We start from the raw sequence: 22,526 nt of genomic DNA on the forward strand, positions 1-22,526 counted from the left end.
TAATGTTCTATTGTAAAATTATTAAGTTATATTTAATCCGTCCTAACTACCAGGGTCAGCGAGAACCATTAGGATACATTTTCTGTGTGTGTGTTTGTGTGTAAAAGTCACCTAATTACTAATTATATATATATATATATATATATATATATATATATATATATATATATATATATATATATATATATATATATATATATATATTTTTTTATGATATTGTTTGGGGCCATTGTCCTGCCTCAGAATAAATTTGGGGCCAATCAGAAGTCTCCCTTCTGATATTGTATGGGGGATAAGTATCTGCCTGTATTTCTCAGCATTGAGGACTCTATCAATCCTGACCAAATCTCCAACTCCATTAGCAGAAATGTAGCCCCAAACTTGCATTGAACATCCCCCATGCTGTACTGTTGCTGGCAGACACTCATTATTATACCGCTATCCAGTCCTTCAAGGAAAAAACTTCCTCCTGCAACCTGCAACAACAAAATATTTAATATTTTGACTCATCGGTCCAAAGCACCTTCTACTATTTTTCTGTACCCCAGTTCCTATGTTTTTGTGCATAGTTGCTTTTTGGCCATAATTCTTTCATAAAATCCACTTCTGGCCAGACTTCTCCACACAATATATGGGTATACCTGGGTCCCACTGTTTTTTCCAGTTCTTTCCTGATGCTTTGCTGGATGACATCAGATGTTGAAGAGAAGTAAGCATGTTGTGTCTTTCATATGTTGCATTAAGTTTTTATGGCTGACCACTGTGTCTACAACCCACAACATTCTGTGTTTCTTTGTCCTTGAACAGCACATCTTGAAACCCTTGCTGATGTAGTATAACTACCATGTGTTTTGTTGCTTAAAGCTCCTCACAGATTTAAGCTCCTACACAGATTTTTCTGTTTCAGTTAATAACTGTGTTACATTGTGCATATGCAAATGATGATTGTCAGCACCTGCTTGCTATAATTGTTTAATTATACATCCGACTCTAAACCTGCAAAAGCCCTGATTTTCAATTCCCAAAAACCTAACCATTCTTTGGGTACTGCTAAAGAGCGAAACATTTGCATGCACCACAGTAGTGTGGAAAGAACTTTCTGGGGGCTTCATTAACTTTAAATGCTTTGTGTGTGGTCTCCCCTTATTGTGCTGTAATCCTAGCCTGTGCAGGACTTTTAATGGAATTATTTGTCTGTGTATGTGAGTGATGGTTTTGGCAAAAAGAGTGTGAAAACCACAAAACCAAAGGTCATATTGAGCATTTTTGTGAAACAATTTAAGCATTAAGGCAGCTCCTTTCTTGCTAAACCAAACATAATAACGTTTTGCAGCAGAGGTTCTTAAACAATTCAGCTGGGCACACATTTAATTGTAAAATCTTTTTAAATCAACAATCCACTTAGAGAATAAGTTTGGTTAAAGTTAGCATTATTTGGAGGCCTATCTGTTTTCTGAATAAACTAGCTTGGATTAAACCTATTTAATTGAAGTTATCAGACAAATTTTCTAATAGGCTTAATAAGTATTTAGTTTATTTAGTAATGAGCATTACATAAACACTTATCACAGAGGGAAAGCTGCTGCTTTCTGCTACCTGTGTAGCAACTATTCCCTAGTCCTAGAAGATTGCAGATGATTCCGGTGGATCTATAAGATTGTTTACCAGATCTTTACAATCTCTGGTAGTTATGCCATGTACATAGAATAACAACAGTTTTGTGGTTACACCTTTCCATTAAAAAAGGTGTAACACTGTGAATATGAATATGGTCCTTTCTTATTCCCCTGATTCTCACTTTTACTGATAGGTAACTTGCTGGTTATTGCCTTCGTCAGTTACTTTGGTGCCAAGCTTCATCGACCAAAAATTATTGCCACAGGGTGTCTGCTGATGTCACTGGGAACATTCATAATTGCACTCCCTCATTTTATTGTTGGAAGGTAAGCTGTAAAGATGCTTTAATTTGTGAGTCCTATTGCATGTATTAACATTTACATAAATTTGTTATTTTGTTTGTTCCTTATGATATGACCATTAGGAAAAATAATAATAATAATAATAATAATAATAATAATAATAATAATAATAATAATAATAATAAAATAATAATTATAATAATAATTATAATTATAAACCACACGACACTGAGAAGCATAGTGTGTTTTTACTGGTTGTTACCAACTCTCATCACTGTGCACTCTCTACCTAGTTCCTGATTTTGTAAGTATTTCTTGTTCTGCCTTAGTTTTGCCTAGTTTGCATAGTGTGATTATCGCCTGACATTTCTCTGTTTATTGACTATACTCTTGCCCTATGTTTTGGAAGTGTCTGCTTCTTGTGTCCACATCTGCCTCATGACAGAATACTCTGCCAAATCAGAAATGCAGCACGTGCACTGGAGTGGCATTGGTTGATAACGGCACAGGGCCACATCTTCAAGAAACAGCATGCTCATTTTTTAGTTGACTTAGTTCTACTTCCCTGTGTTGGCTCTGCCTGGAGCATCAGTGCTCAAACACTACCTGAGTCTGCTGGTTCCCAGGATACAAGGGCTGCTGGCTCCAGTGCTCTGTTTGCAGGCCAAAGTAAAATGCCGAAGTTGCACAGCTCTAGAATATCCTGACAGGGGCAGATGTTAGCACATGTCTTCTTACAAGTCCCTCCTCCAGCTTCCAGATGATCTTTGACTATTTTCAAGAAAGCAAAGATATAAAGAAAAAGCACTGCCAAATACACCTTTATCTTTGGCATGTTATCGATGGGATGTGACCTAAATGTGACAGTGTTCATGAGTATTGTCAAGGGCTGAAAGTGCTTCTGAGCTGCCCTGCAAGAATGCCCAAGCTACCTTGGATTCCACCCAAAGCCACGTTCATACCAGTTTCCAAAATCCACCCCACACAACCCATACTACTTGGTCAAGCAAAGCTAACCATTATGGAACAGTGGTGCTATTATTTAGCAGCCCTCAGTACAAAGTAACACAAAGCTCCTTTAAGCCGCTGACTCAGACACCACAGCAGGATCCTGAGTGAGCCACACATCTTGAAGAAAAGAAACCAAAAATCTTCACAAAATTGCATTTGAAAAGTGCATAAAACTTCCTAAAAATAGTCACTTTGAATACATTGAAATTATTTATGGTCACATTTTCAGAACATGAAGGGTTCCAGTGCCTGGTAAATGCTGTGCAATATAATGAAACTTGTCATTGTTTACATTTACAATATTCAAATCTACTCTTCAGACAAGGAAAAACAGACTTTTCATGTCAGGGAGGAATTGGCGAGATTACTTGCCAACCTACTTCAAGTCAAGAAGTCAAGTGAAGTAGTCTGCTGTTCGTGATCCAGACTGCCTGAGGTCTCTCCAGCTTTACAGATCTCTGAGCTTATGTCAATAAATAGCATTCGTATGTCTGTGTCCTTATTTTCCAGATGAGTGAGGGCCAGATGGAAGTGTAGTAGAGATGGTAATGCAGAGAAAAGTGTTTCATGTGATGAGAGTGGCTTTTTCTTGTCTACAAAACTGGACAAGTTGGGGTGTTCAAGGGCAAAGATAAGTAGTCTCAAACTGGCCCACACCACTGACAATTGATAAACTGCACAAGGTTGCTAATTTCAATTCATGCAAAGCTTTCTGGACTATGAACCACAGACCAAATTGGCAACCTCCTCCAGGGAAAAATACTGGTGGCCTCAAATGTACCTAGACATCAATAGGTTCATGATCATGCAGCCAGTGTCTGGACCTGATAGAGCTGGAGGTTTACCATCAGCTATTCACCCTGTGATGCGTTAGGCCATGCCATTGCCAACTTGCTAACACAGGCCTAGACCGCAATATGATTTGTTTTCTTGGAAAACTGCACAGAGCTCATCACTGAGGACCAAGGGTTGCAGATCCTGATAACATTGTCACAGGAGTTCAAGCTGTAGTTTCACCATTTTCTTTTAACCATATCAATTTCAGACCCCTACATACATATCACTAAGGGGGTACACAGGGATTTTTTTCCCCCATTGAACACCAAATTATTAGAATTGTGGTCAGTTTGGCTAGATCTCAAGTTCACCATGCCCTGATCCACTCAGAAAACAAAGTAATGATTTGGTATATAAACAGCTGGGGTCACCACATACTTTACCTCACATAGTAAATGCACTCACTATGGTGAACTTTACTGAAAACAAACACAGTGGTACAGAAAATTAGCATACAGGAGAGTACCTCCTAAACCCAGAAGTGCTATAAACCTAGTTTAGCTTGGCAGATTTCTTTGACTTTTTATTATGCAACATGATGCAGTCATTCTTGATCATGCTTTAGGTCGGAATCCTACCTGAGTCCAATTCAATTCAATCTATTGTTATTTGTATAGCGCTTTTAACAATGAACATTGTCTCAAAGCAGCTTTAAACAGATAATGTGGTGATAAAAAATGAATATGTTCTTTATAAGTGTAAGTTTGTCCCTGATGAGCAAGCTGGTGGTGACTGTGGCAAGGAAAACTCCCTGAGATGCCATAAAGAAGAAACCTTGAGAGGAACCAGACTCAGGAAGGAAACCCATCCTCATCTGGGTTGCACCGAATGTCCATTTTTTGCAGATATACGATGTTGCGGGGTACAGTGATGGTGATCAGAAGCAAACTGTAGTCCTGAGTCAATGTAGCAGACTGTACTCAAAGCTCCCGTTCTTACTCCAGAATTTCATGGAACCACCCAAGGCGTTGATAAAAAACCATCCCCAGCTGCACAGAGTGGCCTCCATACGAAGAGAACACTATCCAGAGGCAGGCCTGGACACAGTGGGAAGATCCGCAGAGGGAAGAGGGGCAGGAACAGTGGTCACTGGAACCTCAGGAGCATGTTAAACTCGACCGAGAGAGAGAGAGAGAGAGAGAGAGAGAGAGAGAGAGAGAGAGAGAGAGAGAGAGAGAGAGAGAGAGAAAGAAGGATATGGATTATTATGTGTCCTTATTGTTGTATGAAAGTTAATGTCACTGTGCAGTTGGGACTCTGGCAAGACTTGCTATGGCAGCATAGCTAAAAGGGAGAACCAGTAGGTAACACAGACATGAGGGATCTCTGGTATAAGAGACGTCCCACCACACCACCGTCAACAAACCTGAGTAAAAGTGTGAGAATGAAGGGACATTCAGCATAGAAATATCCCAGTTCACCAAACACTGTATATCTATGATCCCTCCATATCTGATCCTTTACCTAAGAAAAATCTACTGATAAAAGACTTGACTAAATAAATACGTTTTCAACCTCTACTTGAACCTCTACTGCCTCTATTTCAGACTGTGTCTGAGTCCCGAACTCTGATTAAGTTAAGTGCTTTATACGGCAGTAGTAGTATTTTATAATCAATGCAAGATTTATTTGAGAGCCAGTGTAGACTGATTAAAGCAGGGGTGTTGTGGTCATATTTTCTAGATATAGTGAGGACTCTTGCTGCTGCATTCTGAACTAACTTAAGCTTATTTATGCACTTACTCGAACACCCAGACAGTAAAGCATTACAGTAGTCTAATCTAGATGTAACGTGAGCCTCAAAGGAAAGACTAGGGTCAATAATCACACCAAGGTGACTGCTGTACACAGTAAGATAGAAACATCATCTAGAGATGCTACATAATCGGAAAGTTTACCACCTTTAAAGCCATCAATAAAAATGTTTGCACTTCAGCCTATTTTAGAAAATAATAACCCACCGCATCTATTCAGAGCCTCATACAGAACAAAGTATTCACCCAGGAAGGCAAAAGAGGTAATGCACAATATATGCAATAAAAATTTATCAATACATAATAACATGGCTCAATCCAACTGACAAAGTGAACTTTAAGGCTTTATGTTAATCTAAAATCCTCTGTTTATGTATGTAGTTTATATAGTGCCGAGGCAGGAAGTAAGAATATCAAGAGAAGAAACATTTCTGAACTTGGAAGGGAGTGCCGATCTCCCTTCCATTGGTGAACTTGCGTGAAGCTGCATTGGTTGGATATTACAGAACCCCTACTCCAATCATCTTGGTTATTAAAGCAAGTGAAAGAAGTGACTAGTCTCTTGGTTCAACCTGACTATCTGTCCATTATACTGATTGCGACTCTCGATTCCCGATATCGTAGTTCTGTTCCTCCGAGGACAACTTCTTAGAGTAGGCGCAGGGGTGGAGCTAAGGGGGATTCCCTGACTGCTGGGAAAGGGCAGCCCCTACGCCTGTGGAGGATGCGTCCACCTCCACCACAAACGGGAGCCTGGGATCCGGATGATGCAGGAGAGGAGCGATGCAAATCCTTCTCTGTAGCTCCTCGAAGGCCTCCTGCACCTCCGGTGTCCAGGAAAGGATTTTGGTGCAGGGAGGTGAGCGGGGTGGTGACCCGACTGAACCCTTGGATGAAGCGGCGGTAGAAGTTTGCAAACCCCCGGAATCGTTGGAGCTCCTTTACATTTTACATTTACATTTGCGGCATTTAGCAGACGCCCTTATCCAAAGCGACGTACAAAATTGCTTTGAGTCTCTAGTAATGATGAGCGGACTGGCCAATCCTGTACAGCCATTACCTTCCTCTCATCCATCCTGATACCTGCTGCGCTGATGTACCTTGGAGAGGTGGAACTCGCATTTCGGGAGATTAAGGTACAGCCGGTGTTCTCGCAACAGTTTCAGGACCTGGATCACCTGTTCGTGGTGTTCCTGCGGTGTCCGAGAATAGATTGGGATATCGTCAATGTTCACGATAACAAACTTGTGAAGGAAGGGTCGGAAAACTTTGTTTATGACGTGTTGTAACACCGCAGGGGAGATTGATAAGTCGTATGGCATGACCCGGTATTCCACTTCATCTTTCACTCTTCCACTCGTCCCCCTGGCATATACACAATAGATTGTGCGCACTTCTCAGATCTAGCTTGGTAAAGATGCAGGCCTCTTGTAGGTCCTCCAGACCAGCCGGAACCGGGGCCGCTCTACCATACCCAGTATGGTAGTGGGGAGATCTGTGCGTTGTCTATGCAGGGACATAGTCCTCCGTCCTTCTTCCCCATGAAGAAGAAGCTGGAAGCAGCTGGTGAGGAAGGGACGATGAAGCCTTGCTGGAGGGCCTGATGGATGTACGCCTCCATGGCTTGGTGTTCCGGAGCCGACAGTGGGTAGACCCGACCCTTGGGTAATTTGGGTCGAGTGGGACATTGTCCAACTTAATGTCCCAAATCTCAACAATATAGGCGAGCCCTGGCCACCCACCAGCGATCTCACTCTTGCTGGGACAGTCTTTGTGACCCCAGTTGCATGGGCTCGGGTTCGAGAACTTACGGTGGGACTGTTGTTTGAGCTGGCTCTTCCTCAGGGGATCTGCAGGTGGTGAGGCGTTGGGATATGCGAATGGATCTCTGTATAATTGCCTCTATTTCCAACATATCGTCATATGTAGCCATAGGCAGCAGAAGCTCCTGATTTAACCCTATTCTGTAAGTTCCCAGAAGTGCTGCCTGGTTTCAGCTGCTCGTGGCCACCAGAGTGCGGAAACAGAGGCTGAAATCTGCGACGCTGTCTGCCCCTAAGGAGCTGGTTGGCGGACAAGGTGGTTACGGTAGCCGTGCAGAATACTTCCTTGAAGTGTTCTGTAAATGCGGCATAGAAAACGATTGCCGGGCTCTCTGCACTCCAGAGTACCCTCGTCCACGCCAGCGCTTTCCCGGAGAGCAGGGAAATGAGAAACGCGATCTTTGCCCGCTCGGAAGGGGAAGCAAAGTGTTTGCATCTCTATGTAGAGAAAAACCTGGAGTAAGAACCCATGAAATTTGGAAGGAAGAGCCATCGGGCTGCTGGATGGCATTGAAGACCGGCTGGTTGTGGCTGGCACGAATGCTTCCCGGAGCGCAGCGGTGAGCTCCTTCACGGGATCTGATGCAGCGCAGGGCTGTGGATCCCTTTTTTTTTTTTATTAGTCCGTTCTTCTGTCAGGCCGGAAGAACTCGCCAGAAACCGAAGTTCAGTAGAACGAGGTTTTAATGAAATAAGCAGACAAAATAGGGAAAACGGCAAACCTTGAAACACATGAAAGTCCTATGAGCTCTGGTAAATCCTTTGGAAAGGTCAAGTCCGAGAAACATACACAATCCTGTGAAAGGGAGTATTCCAAGAGGGTTCTTGCGTACATAGTCCGTGAGTGTTCTCCAGCGTGAACTGTAGATTGGACGGTGACATGAAGGTGAGCGGGGTTTAAGTTGGAGGTGAGCTGATAAGTGCCAGGTGTGGGTATTTAGTATGGAGGTGAGCTGCTAGGAGTGATGCGTTTGGAGAAGGTGTGGCTGGTGGAACCCTGACATTGGGGAGTAGTATGATAATATAAAAGCAGGGATGTTTTGCCAGACATGATATTGGAATTTTACATTCCAATTATACAATATATACAAAACATGCTAGTGTGTCCAGATTTGAGAGGTGCTTACCCAATTGATCACCTCCTCTTTTGATCTGGACATGCTGGCAATGCATGGGGGGTCATCATGTTAAACCTTTTGGATCTCCTTCATTATTAACCATAGGAAGGGAGTATAAATACAGGCCGCTGGTACCTTAGATTCAGGTGCTTTGCATAAATGAGGATTTTTACAAAATCAAAACATGCATGCCAGTCGCAGCTAGCTTCTGCACTCTTTAAACATGGTTTATCTATTATTGAAAGAAATAGGTAGCTTGTTTGATGGGGTTTTATTTTTTGTTTGAGTTTTGTACTGCAGGTTTTTTTGATGTGGCATGATGGTAAATGTGTTTTGTATATTTTAGGAACAAGCTGTAATGGCAAGTAGTTCTTGGTTTCACACATTGTTATTCCCCTTTTGCTGGAGTTAGCTTTCTGAAATTAGAAGACAAAACGATGAAAATGTCCTTGTCTTTGCCATAATTTATAACCTAGATAAAAAGTCTTTAAGAATTTGTGAAACCCAAGAGCATTGTACATTTTATTTAATTAATTTAGCCCAGGAACAGCTTTCACCTTGGTCTGGTATGCTTCCAATTCAGATATCCAGTTCAGATTTAAAATTAATGCAAAAAAATCAGTAAATCCTAAGTGATAACAGCTGTACATCATGTAAACATGCAAAGCCACATGTCCTATTCATCATGTTCATGTTTTTGTCTGCTTAACAGGACCATACAAATTTGTGTATTTTGTATTAGTGCTTTGAGTACAATTCTCTCAGACCATATGCACTGCAATAAGTCGGTTTGCATTGCCGTCACCCCAGAGGGAAACCTGTTCTGTGGCTCACAAGAAAGCCTGCAAACAGTTTGTCCAAGAGCATGAATTACTGGAACAATCTCCTGCGGTTAAAAGATAGACTTATTTGGCTCAGATGGTGTCCAGCATGTGTGGCGACACCCTGGTGAGGAGCACTAAAAAAACTGTGTCTTGCTTACAGTCAAGCATGTTGGCGGTACCATCATGGTCTGGGGCTGCATGAGTGCTGCTGGTGTTGGTATGGAAGAGTGGAAGAGGATCCCAGCAACAACCTGTGCACCTCTGGTGAAAGGCAGTGCTAGATAACAATGATGCTCAAACTAAATATTGACACTTTGGACACAATTTGACATGTTCACTTGTTGTACTTACTTTTTTTTTTAACATGAATCATATTACGTCTGCTGTTTTATCATTGTACTTCTATTTATGTTGGCTTCTTCCAGCCACTGTTAACTACAGTACAATAGTGCAATAGGTTAGTGCAAAATCAGCAGATGGGTTGCCTTGCCTGAGAGTAAGTAACCTTTTGAGGAAAAATTATCAAAACTACAATGGCCCAGATAAATACTTTCCCAAAGGAGTAGACTGAGCATTTTTTTGCATCTCTGGCAAGATAAGATGCAGCATTTTATTGTTAGGTAAGACTAGATGAACATTAGAATCAACAATTAGGACCTAAAAGCTACATCACACAGCCCAATTACTATCTAGAGGCCACCCTTAAATTTAAACTAGCAAACAAGACAGAGGGTGGTAAAGGAAGCCACATTAAGGTCAAAACCCACTCTGAAGGAATTACAGAGTAGAGTAGCTGAGTGGAGTGAAAGTGCACCACACAACCATTTCAAGTGCACTACAGAGTTGAGTACTGTGTGGGAGGTTGACTAGAAAGGAAAATGTGCTCAAAAAGAACATTTTTTTTTACATAGCACTTTGGTTTTATATATTGGTTCAGCCAAAATAGTGGCTGAAGAATATAATTATGCACCAAAGTAAAATTATAGTGTGGCATTTACCTTTCAAAAACCCCAGAGGAAGTTTTTAAGTTTTGGTCTAAATTAATGAATGTATACTGAAATGCATCAAGGGGGGAGTGGTGGCTCCAGCGGTTAAGGCGCTGGGTTGCCGATCGGAAGGTCTGGGGTTCAAGCCCCGGTATCGCCAAGCTGCCACTCTTGGGCCCTTGAGCAAGGCCCTTAACCCTTTATGCTCCGGGGGTCCCTTACGAGGGAAATATCAAGGTCCGTGACGTGGGGCCGCCTTCCCGTGGGCTCACCACCTGCAGGAGGGACCGTAAGGGACGGTGCTGTGAGGATTGGGCAGCAGTCGAAGGCGGGGGCCTGCTTAGACTGCTGCCCCCGCGACCCGAATTACGGATAAGCGGGAGAAAATGAATGAATGAATGAATGAAATGCATCAAGCACTAGATTTTGCTGTTTTAAATTATTTTGCCTATTTAACAAATTAATTCAATTGATTGGTTGTATTTAGATATAAGTATGAAACATCAGTTAGATCTTCAGTGAACTCAACACATAACATCACGCCTTGTCCAGCCAGTCCACCTAGAATGCTGTCTGTGGGTAACCACCCTTCTACAGTTTTAAACACAGGTACACTCCCTTATTTACTATGTACATCAGAGTTGAGAGTTTGTACAGTATACATTCAAATATCTATTTCATTGCTTATATGGGAGGTATTACTTTTAGTACATGCACTTTTTTTTATGTCAGGCTGTGAGAACGAGTCCAACTTATCTATGTGGATCTATGTGTTACTGGGAAACATCTTGCGGGGAATTGGTGAAACTCCCGTACAGCCATTGGGAATTTCATACATAGATGATCATGCAATGGAGGATAATGCTGCCTTCTACATTGGTATGAAATGTTTATGATTCTGTTTTTGTTTTTTATTGATACATAGGGATAAATTTGGCAAAAAGAAAGCAGTTTCTATTTTTACTTGCCAGTGTCAAGGTATGCCAACATGTCAGTGCAGATGTGGATCAGCAGAGAAATTATGTTTAACAAAAAATAAATGTGTCACTTTTTTACCCATGTCAAACAGATAACCAGAAAGAATCAATAACCAATATGGTTTAAGAGTAGGAGTATGACAAATAAAAGGTTTGGTAATGACAGGTCTGAAAAACATAGATACTTTGCACTGAATGAGTGGAATGAGAATAGGTACATATATAGTGGCTGTGATTGTGTTCAGATGTGTGTGATTAGAGGAGGTAAGCGTGAACGTGATAGAGCCTGTGTGAGTTGGGTATTGAAGATGGTGGAGGACATGTTTGCAGGCCATATAGCGTAATAGGAGTTTTAGTTGCCCCAGCCACTGTGCAGTTTCAGTAAAATTCAGAAAATGGTAATCAGTAATGAAATTAGCTAAAGGCTTAAATATATTTAAATATATATTTTTATATTTAATTACAAAAAAAAAAAAAACAGTTAAATTATTTTCAACCTCAGGTTGGGAACATGTTACATGACACTTTTTTGTTAAAAACTATATATCTGAACTATTCATACTATGCAAAACCATTTTTCTAAGGTAAAGTTGTCCTCTTCAGTGCTTTTGTCCTAAAGATAAAAAACAGCCTTAAAAAGTACAAAACCATTTATTCTTTGCATGAAAAAAATATTTAGCATGTAATATTGTGGTAAGAATGCCTTTTATGTTAGTTACAGCCAGATTAAGTCCAAAAATAAAGAAAAACTGAACAATCAAACCTTTACTTTAAGAAGTTAGAATCATTTGTATATTATCCCAACTAGTTGGCAGTGCTCTCTATGAGAAGGAAATTCAACCACAGTTACAAAACATTTTGGATGCTTTATATACGGTGATTGTAAATTTGATGGCTGAAACACATAAAAAAAAAGTTGGGATAGAATCACTTCTTTAATTCTGAAGACTCAAGAAGTTCTTTTTATACCTAATCATATTATTTACTTTTTACCAATTAACCAAATTATTTGGAAAACTTTTCTCTAACTGTTTCTTTTAACACTTACGTTTCCAGCCTTTTTTTTTACCATCTCAACTTTTGGCAGCCATCAAATATAAATCACCTTATTTTTTTATTTAAATATACACAGTTCAAACATTTTATTATGTTTTCTATGTTCTGTCTTTTATTTAAATTTTACAGTGTTCCAATTGTTTTGAAACTAGGGTTGTATTTCTTGTCTAAGCATTGTCCATTGTGAACATGCTTGCCAAAAAAAAATATAACATTAACATTATTATTGCAAACTCTGGGTTGAAACAAAGGCCATAGTAAGGCAAATGCCCAAATCCAAGTGCAAATGCCATTACATTTATATGTAAGCATGTTAAGTAGTATTAGTCACTTTGATATTCCAGTTTTTGCCTGCCAATTGTCATAGAAATCTATGCTTCCTTTGTTTCAGGATTTGTTCAGACAATATCAGTCATTGGCCCAGTGTTTGGCTACCTCCTTGGATCACTTTGTGCAAAGTTGTATGTGGACATTGGATTTGTCAATATGGGTGAGTGGAAGTGTTCCCACCCTGATGCTTAGATACATTTTTAATTAATTAATTAGTACAAATATTAATGATTGATGTAATTACAGTATTTCAAACAGCTCCATAGCATTAACCCTAATGTTTACTATTTATTTAAAGATCCTCCTTATTAATCTCTTTTTTCACACAATTATTTATAGTCCAAATATTACAATTCTTGTGTTAAAAAAAATTGCAACTCATATGACTGTATCTGTTATGGGCAAAGTTTGAGTGTTGGACCATCTGATGCTGCCTTTATTTACACTATTTTCTTTATCTTTTATATTGTACTAAAATTGTTTACTGCATTCTGAACTGGTGTGTTCACATTTAGGGCTGTTCAAAATTCAAAACCCACCAAATTTGCATCAGTATTATTTTCATGTTTAAAGCTAGACTCAATTCTGGCTATTGTAGAGCATGTTTGATCCCTAGAAAATACTTTAGAGTTTATTGCACAATGAAATGCCCACATAGTAAGGATTTTGCACCTCCCTGGACAATTGCAACAAATAGTAGTAGCCAAGTTTGCAATTCCCAGCAGGGGCCCAGCAGGAGGCAGGATATTCATAAACTGTGCCTACTGAATACGAAATTGAAGGAGCGTGTCCATCGTTTTTTTTCTCCAATATCAACACTGAGGTATTTGGAGAACAGCTACTGCCATCTCCTCTGGAGGTTGACAGAGCCCAATATCAAAACAGGCATGGAAAACTTGAGAATAAATGGAGAATTAGAGGATAAATATCAGGATGTCCTGGTCACTCTCTTCTCTCTCTTGCCAGGCTTCATATTATACTCTGAAATGGTTTCGCTTTATACACATAGAGCATTCAACATTTTTTTCTGAGCAAATCGTAAGCAGATTTCTTATTGAACAGTATTTAAAGGAAAATTTTAACACAAATTTCCTTTAATTCAAGGAGAGACTGGCAAATTTCATTCGAAGATTAAAGTTTTGTCAAATGTATTTCTGAATCGATACTTCTTTTCCTGAATGCAGATGTGTGCGAGGTCTTCCCAGCTGCAGGGACATGTGCTGCCAACAGGAGGATTAAAAGTTAAGTTAGTGTACATTACAAATCTTCTGATATTAATGTTCAGAATTTGAAAAAGCAAAAGGCTAGTTATTCCACACCAGATTTCACACAAAGAACACCTGAAATTGAATTTGGTCAAAACAAACTAATGGTTTCTGAGTGGCCAGTTAAAATGAATCAAAACATGATACATTCTAAAATTAGAGACATCTGCAACAATGGATATGCATCAAATGTATTTTAAACCTAACCCAGGAGCCAGTGGAGTGGCAGCTCTTTCCAGGCAGGATTGAGAGAAAACACTTCTTTCATGCCATTCAGGCCAAACAGTAGAGCATCTTTATCAATAAATTACGGCAGCTTAGTTGTAATAGGGGATTGTAAAAAAGTATTTTTTTTCTAACTGTAATACAAATGTACAGTGATTCAACTTTAGGTGACAACAACAATGTCAATTTCAGGACCTTGGGAAATTGTAATAATGAGACAATGATGAAATCCACTTTATATCAGAATATTCTTGAGACAAATGCGATGCCACCTCTCCAGCAGCTTATTGGTTTCTAAACGTTCATCCTTAATGAGCAAAAGGAGATGTTGGTGAGGAAAAACTTCCTAAATGATATGATGATGAAACCTTCAGAAGTCATTGTCATCTGGACAGTGCAATTAAAAATAATTAATTTATATACCTGTGCTCTATTTGATCAAAAGGTGGCAATTTGTAAATGGGAAATCATTATAGTTGTAATATGAAGTCTATTTTCCTGCATTTATAAACTTTTTCGTGATTGAGGCTTGACTGCAAAATAGTTTTTTGGCATTTGTTCGAAAGCTATCTTTATGGGTGTTACGTTCTGAGTGGTATCATCCACAAGAATCTTAGAAATCGTTAGGCTGTATCTCCAAACAGAATTAGGATTTAGAATAGATCAGGGAAGTCTGAGGAGCAAGAAGTATCAGAAACACTAGTATCTCTAAAATGAGAGAGAGAGAGAGAGAGAGAGAGAGAGAGAGAGAGAGAGAGAGAGACCCTGATCAGTAAACAGTAGTAGGTTACTTATCACGTTAAACAGAGCTGTCTTTGCTACAATAAGTTCTAAATCCATTTCATTTCATGAATGTTATAAAAATGCATGTATGAGGATACTGAAGTGCTACAAGCTTTTTAAAAGACAAAGGTGGAATTTGATATTGACCCATAGTTAGACAGCTGACATGGATCAAGATCTGGGGATTAATTTTGAAAAACAGATTATTCTTAAAAGAGGTTCAATTGTTCCTGGTTAATTAATTAATTGCTTAAAAAAACATTTAGGTAAGCGATCTAGTACACAAGCTGATGATTTTCATGAGGAAATTGAAAATATTATTTTGGTCTCTCAAAGTTAAGTAAAACAAAGGGGGGGGTCAACAATCCCCAGACTTCTCACTCAGACGCTTGCAATCACCTAGCTTCTGACTGAACACACTTGAGCACACACAAACACGGTACCTCATTTAATCAAACTATCTGAAGTAATTGCTCAGCTTTGTTCTAATGTGGCTGAGATACCATGCTTCTTATATTCTGTTTGATCCCTGGTTTTGACTTGTTTGGATTCATGATTTAGTTTTTAGTCTTGTCCTATAAACTCTGCTGATTGCCCAACCTGTGCATGTTTGTCTCCTTTTTTTTTTTGCCTTAAAGTCATTAAGATCGCAGTCCTGCATTTGCACTGTCGGAATAATTTTATATGAATTAGTTATTGTCTGGCTTTAAATTCGTTTAGAAAAAATAATTGCTGCTACACATTTATGATTTGCATATTTCTGTGTTGCTTGTATTCCTAGTTATTATTGCTGCAGTATTACATACTAATCCATGATTATTTTAGTTTTCTTCTTTCAGGGGTGAGAGATATATTGATCCAGCAGTAGTAGAAGCTTTTCTATAGCTCAGGAGGCTCTACTTGTTGAGTTTCACACATTTACATTTGTAGCATTTAGCAGATGCCCTTGTCCGAAGCGACATACAAAAGTGCTTTGAGTCTCTATTAATGATTCAGTCTACACTGGTACGCTAGATTACATACCATAATTTCGGGACTATTAAGTGCACCCAAATATAAGACGCACCCACTAAAGTTTACAAAGATTTTTTTAATGAACTTTACACAGGCTTTATCTAAACAGTAGCCTACCAAGAAAGTCATTGTTCACTGTCTTCCTCCTTCCTTTCACAACAATTTCTTTTGGGAGTTTATCTTTTGGCATCGTCGTGCATTTAAAAATCACAATCGGTGAAGCTTTTCTCCCAATGCCGTGCAGCTCAGAACACAGGTGAAGTGCGTTTTTTCATGCCGGTTGTTTTCAGCGGGACGAATGATTCGCATTTCCTCTTGAAAGTTCGAGTGAGAAAAAAGTATCTGCTTATAGTCCGGAAAATACGGTACTTACCTGTCGCTTGAAGATAGCCAGGGACTCTGCTGTTCGGACATCTAGGGGAAGTTCATTCTACCACCTCGGTTCCAGAACAAAGAAGAGCCTTGAGGCATACTTACCTTAATTTAATTCAATTCATTTCAATTCAATTTATTTTTATTTGCATAGTGCTTTTAACAATGAACATTGTCTCAAAGCAGCTTTACACAGATAATGTGGTGATTAAAAGTGAATATGTTCTTTATAAGTAAGTTTGTCCCTGATGAGCAAGCCGGTGGCGACTGTGGCAAGGAAAAACTCCCCGAGATGGAGCTAGAAACACATTAGTCACTTCCTGTGGCACTGCATGTTATATTCTTTGTAAACACTGATTGTAGTATTTTATGTTTTTTATATTTGCTGTAATTTTCCTGCTGTCTGTTAGGCCTTTTTAACTTACCTCTTTCCCTGAGGGCGCCAGTGGAGGGCCAGCGGAGAAAGCGCAGCGGGGGGGGGGGGGGGGGGGGGATGGGGGGTCCAATTTTTATATGAATTTTTCGAGTGGTCTGTTTAAAGGGCATGTGTGATTTTAATTCCAGGGTGGTAGTTTTTCTCTGTAATTATATAGATATACATTATTAAGAATATAACATGACATTGTGTGTAGGCATTCAGTAAGGATTTTGTGATTTACTAATATTTTGTTCTGATCAATCCCTACTGACACAACCAATATTTTCAGAGGGTCTTCCAGATAATCAAATAAATAAATTATCCAGATAAATAAATAATAAAGTTACCATGTAGACCAATGTGTACAATGTATTAAGAAATAACCAGGTTTGAAATTAATTTTATAGTGTTGTACAGAAGAGTGGGACGAATTTTCTCGTGGTGTTTATACTTGACTTACCTGACTTCTTGTTTATTGCTTTTCTGGTTTTAATTCTTGCTCTCTCACTGTCTGTGTTTTTGCTCTTCTCGTTTTGCCTTGGTTGTATGTTTTTTATACGTTGAATGTCTTTGGTTTATCTTCTCTACCGTTTATATTTTTAAAAAAAATTTTACGTCTGTTTTTCAGTTAAATCGTTCCCTGCATTTACATCAGTTACCTTTGGTGACAATTAATTAATTAGAAAATATCAAACCTTAACCTAAATGTAATTTTTTTTTTTTGTTATCAGTAGTTTCTATTTGAAAAAAATAATTGTTATTAATTGAACAATTACTTTAGTCCGCCTGCTTTGCATTTGCTTATATGCATGAGTGCATAACTGTGTACATGTATACTTGTATTAACAGTTGAAAATGTGTTATATTTTATAGAGGGTATTACAATCACACCAGGAGATGCTCGCTGGGTGGGTGCATGGTGGCTGGGCTACCTCATAGCAGGGCTCATCACACTGCTGTCAGCTGTGCCTTTATGGCTCATGCCCAAGTCTCTCCCTGTTTTAGAGGGTCAGTTGTCCAAATGCTCCAACAAGGAAACCAACTTTATCAAAGACTCACATGTTGTGCACAACAAATGCCTGGCAGCTGAGGCCACCAGTTTTGTAGAATTGGCCAAAGGTAGTCATCCTTCAAGCCTCCACCTTTTTCATAAAACAAACATATTGGTTTCAATTCCAAAGGTTTTGAGACTAATAGATTTGACTGTGTTTTGCAGACTTTTTGCCAGCGTTGAGATCACTCCTGGGGAACCCTGTCTACATTTTGTACCTCTGCATTACGATTATCCAATTTAATTCTTTAATAGGCATGGTTACATATAAACCAAAATACATAGAGCAGCATTATGGCCAATCAGCATCCCAAGCCAACTTTTTGATGGGTAAGTTTTTTCGAAAACCAATATATTTATATACAAGGTAGGTAGCTAAATAAGTACCTCATACTTTAAGGCATAAATGGGCAATTCCTTCTTTAGGGATATAGCTAATAGTGCACTCGAAGGATTAGATTCAAATGATAAATATTACATCAAGCAAATGCACTCATGTGGGAGAGCTTGTCGGTGGGAAAGGAGGAACACCACAACAGGTCAGGGGTAAAGGCTATTCAGCCGTCTTTATTTTCTTTCACACAAAGTTTTGCTTTCTGTACTGTGCTCACGCCGCGCGTCTCTGGCACCCGTACGCACACACCTCCCACACACACACACCTTCCTCCTTAAATGCCTCCTTTGATCACTGAAATAGAGAACACATGAGGTTAGATAGACTTCAGGTGAGGCAATTCCATACCTATCTTCTCTCGGCCCTGCCCCCCATTCACGAACCGGCGTTCGGCCCCGCCCCCGCTGCCACATACCCCCACCGCCCGATCCAGGCCGGGGAGCTGTCCGGCCGCCACCGACTCCCCCCCCTGACGTGAGAGGAAGTCGGCCACGACCAACTGCGTCCCCGGTCTGTGGACCACCTCGAACTTGAACGGCTGAAGCGCCAGATACCACCGCGTGATCCGAGCGTTGGCATCCTTCATGCGATGGAGCCACTGCAGCGGGGCGTGGTCCGAACAGAGGGTGAAGGCCCGTCCCAACAGGTAGTATCGGAGGGTGAGGACCGCCCATTTTATGGCCAGGCACTCGCGTAAAAGCCTGTTGGCACGGCTCCGACCACTGGACCGGATCTGGCGCTCCCTTTTTAGTGAGATCGGTCAGCAGGCTGGCGATGTCCGAAAACCTAGGGATAAATCTCCTATAATAACCCGCCAGCCCCAGGAACCGTCTCACCTCCTTTTTGGTCTTGGGTCTCGGACAGGTCGCAATCGCTGCCGTCTTATCAATTTGGGGACGCACCTGCCCATGACCCAAGTGGAAACCCAGATACCGTACTTCCACCCGCCCAATCGCACACTTCTTGGGGTTTGCCGTGAGCCCGGCCCGTCTCAAGGTCCGCAGGACCGCCCTGAGATGCTGTAAATGCCGCTGCCAATCATTGCTATAAATCACAATGTCATCTAAATAGGCAGCGGCGTACCTGTGATGCGGCCGGAGAATCCGGTCCATCAGACGTTGGAACGTCGCCGGAGCCCCGAACAAACCGAACGGAAGGGTGACGAATTGGTGCAAACCGAACGGAGTGGAAAAGGCCGTTTTTTCCCGGGACATTGGCGTCAAGGGGATCTGCCAATATCCCTTGGTTAAGTCCAGCGTCGAATAAAAGCGAGCCGCGCCTAACCGATCAAGGAGCTCATCGATGCGAGGCATCGGATACGCGTCGAATTTAGACACCGCGTTGACCTTTCAGTAGTCCACACAGAACCGGACCGACCCGTCGCTCTTGGGAACCAAGACCACCGGGCTGCTCCAGTCGCTGTGAGACTCCTCGACCACCCCCATGTCAAGCATCGCCCGAAGTTCCGCCCGAACCACCTCCTTTTTGTGTTCGGGCAGCCGGTACGGGCGACTGCGCACCACAGTACCGGGAGATGTCTCAATATGGTGCTCTATAAGGTTTGTCCGCCCGGGCAGGGGCGAGAACACATCCGCAAACTCGCGCTGTAATCTCGTGACCTGTGCTCTCTGCGACGGCGAGAGGTGGTCTCCACAGGGGATGGAGGCGGATTCTGCCGCGGCTTTGTTTTTTACCTCCGGTCCCAACTCCTCCCTCTCTGGCATCACCGTCGCTAGAGACACAGGCACCACCTCGCTCCATAATTTGAGGAGATTCAGGTGGTATACCTGGAGCGCCCCGCCCCTATCCGTGCGCCGTACCTCGTAGTCGACATCCCCCACCCGCCGTGTAACCTCAAAAGGCCCTTGCCACTTGGCGAGTAATTTTGAGCTTGACGTAGGCAGCAGAACGAGGACTTTGTCTCCCGGTGAAAACTGACGAAGCCGCGCACCCTTGTCGTACAGCCGGGATTGCCGTTCCTGTGCCTGAAGCAAATTCTCCAATGTTAGTTGACCCAGTGTGTGGAGTTTTGCTCTCAGATCCAGAACGTACTGGATTTCATTTTTCGCGTTTGAAGGCCCCTCCTCCCAATTTTCCCGGAGGACATCCAGCACTCCGCGCGGCTTACGGCCGTATAATAATTCAAACGGGGAGAACCCCGTGGAGGCTTGCGGGACCTTTCGTACTGCAAACAACAAGGGCTCGAGCCATTTATCCCAATTACGTGTGTCCCCGTGTACGAACTTCCGAATCATGTTTTTCAGGGTTCGATTAAACCGCTCTACCAGGCCGTCAGTTTGTGGATGGTAGACACTGGTGCGGATCGATTTAATCCCCAACAATTCGTACAGCTCGCGAAGTGTTCGTGACATAAACGTCGTGCCTTGATCAGTCAGGATCTCTTTCGGGATCCCAACTCGGGAGATAATGCTGAAGAGTGCTTCCGCAACACTACGTGTTGTTGGACGTGTTGTTAACTTTTCCTGTAGTTTACTGGCAAACTTGCAACCCTCATCTCAACCCCTGAACACCTTTTTGTCTGACATCATTGTCTTTTCATACTCATGCTCTTGTTGCTAAATATATTGTAAATCTAAATCTATAATGGGATGTTTAAAATGCATGTAGGTTTAATTGGTTGCATGTCCAAATACTTTTAGGAATATAGTGAATATAAGCTGATGAACATATTAAATCAAATTAAACTTACAAATTACTATTCATTTTTTTCATGTTACAGATTTTCTCAGTTGCTTTGGAGCATTTGTCAGATCAGAAATTACATTCTCAAAACTCCTTTTTCAACCTCCATGTCATGTAGCCACTTGTGTACATCATAAAAACAATTTGTGTTGCTTTTAACAAATTGCAAATGCTTTTGTACATTCATTTTAATAGATTTTGTACAATTGTCTGCTGTTTCCTACATTATCAGTTGTTTATGGCATGTTGGTCAAAATATTTTATACTAGTTTTACCTAAATAGTTCTAACCCCCAAAACATTTATTCATTTTGTATGTCATTGAATGCAAAATGGTTAAACCAATTGTCATAGTCTGTCAACCTTAAATTTTTATTAAACTTATTTTTGGTAAATGTTTCTTGAATTGATGAATTGTGCAGATGAATCTTGAATGTCACTAATGAAGGGGAGTGTACAGAATCAGATCGACCAATGATCAACTAGTTCTCTAAAATGGGTCAAAGGTGAATCTCATGAACCTTCAATTGGAAAGTGTATACAAAACATTCTAAACAATGTAAACAAACAATTAAAAAAATGTATGAACAACCAAGAAATTAAAAAGCACTTGTACTGTACAGTAAAAGTATTAATTCTGTCCAGTCTCTTGCAATCAATATAAATCAAATATGCAATCAAAAAAATAATTGTGCTGCTGAAATTCATAGATGCCAAACAGAAGGAATTAAAATTTTGTGTATTTTCAATTGCTGTAATCCAAACCATAGTTTATATCATGAAATACTGAAACTGTTTGCTGTCATACTGACAACATGACAAAACATTTTGATGACATTGTATGTGAACAATGACAAAGGGACTTTTAATTCTGATGAGAATGAGATGTTTATTGACACAAATACTTTTGAGAGATGAACTAAGGATTTTAAGAAAAGTACAGGTTTTTGCAAGAAATCCAATGTATTGGGCTGTTTGTACACATTATTTTGAGAAATGCACTTACTGGTTTGCAAATATTAAGGATGATTCGAGAAGCGCTCCAAAGTAGCTGAGAAAAACTGTAATACTGAGTTACATTGGTTATTTAACATGGATTAATGGTACTTTAATAAATGAATCTGAAAGATTCTGAATCTGTAGGCCCTGAGCACGGAATTGAGGTGTTGTTCTAAAATAAATAATTTAAAACATTAAAAAAGACATTGATCAGACATTGAAGCTCTTTAAAAGTGGTGTCCTAACACAAAGATCTGCTCAGGGGGAGGCCTGTTCACAGCAGAGGAAAGGGTGGATAACATGAATGTTGCATTTGACTTTTACTACTTGTATTTTGCACCAAATTTATCTAGATGAACTTTAACTTGGGATTGTGATTAAAAATTGATTATAATTGTTTATTCTTGATATAACTTTTGCTTGTTGCATATGGAGAAAACTAGACAATGTTTCCTAAATCACTACTCAGTGGTATCATGTAATTTGCAGTGTGCACTTCAACAGTGTCACATAATCAATCTACATCTGATACTTCTTCTTTCGGCTGCTCACATTACGGGTCGCTACAGCGGATGAGCCGTCTCCATACCCACCTGTACTCTACTCTACTCTCTACTCTACTCTATTCTACTCTACTCTAATCTGCCTCTTTTAACTATCTGCATGTC

At 40.5% G+C, this 22,526-nt stretch overlaps 1 protein-coding gene across 3 annotated transcripts in view; it reads left to right on the forward strand.

Annotated features, from left to right (window-relative positions):
- Positions 1-22,526, forward strand: part of slco1c1 (solute carrier organic anion transporter family, member 1C1) — a 44,571-nt gene that overhangs the window by 9,994 nt on the left and 12,051 nt on the right. For 2 of the 3 annotated variants that reach the window (XM_083528410.1, XM_083528409.1), the window contains exons 4-10: positions 1,811-1,943; positions 10,760-10,881; positions 11,005-11,151; positions 12,697-12,795; positions 13,820-13,876; positions 17,586-17,831; positions 17,929-18,093. In XM_083528410.1, coding sequence (XP_083384536.1) covers positions 1,811-1,943; positions 10,760-10,881; positions 11,005-11,151; positions 12,697-12,795; positions 13,820-13,876; positions 17,586-17,831; positions 17,929-18,093 — 969 coding nt within the window. The remainder of the gene's footprint in view (positions 1-1,810; positions 1,944-10,759; positions 10,882-11,004; positions 11,152-12,696; positions 12,796-13,819; positions 13,877-17,585; positions 17,832-17,928; positions 18,094-22,526) is intronic. The other variant, XM_083528411.1, reaches the window with a different exon arrangement.

The sequence above is a fragment of the Silurus aristotelis genome (assembly GCF_946808225.1).
Source record: "Silurus aristotelis genome assembly, chromosome: 24".
NCBI classification, from domain to species: Eukaryota; Metazoa; Chordata; class Actinopteri; order Siluriformes; family Siluridae; genus Silurus; species Silurus aristotelis.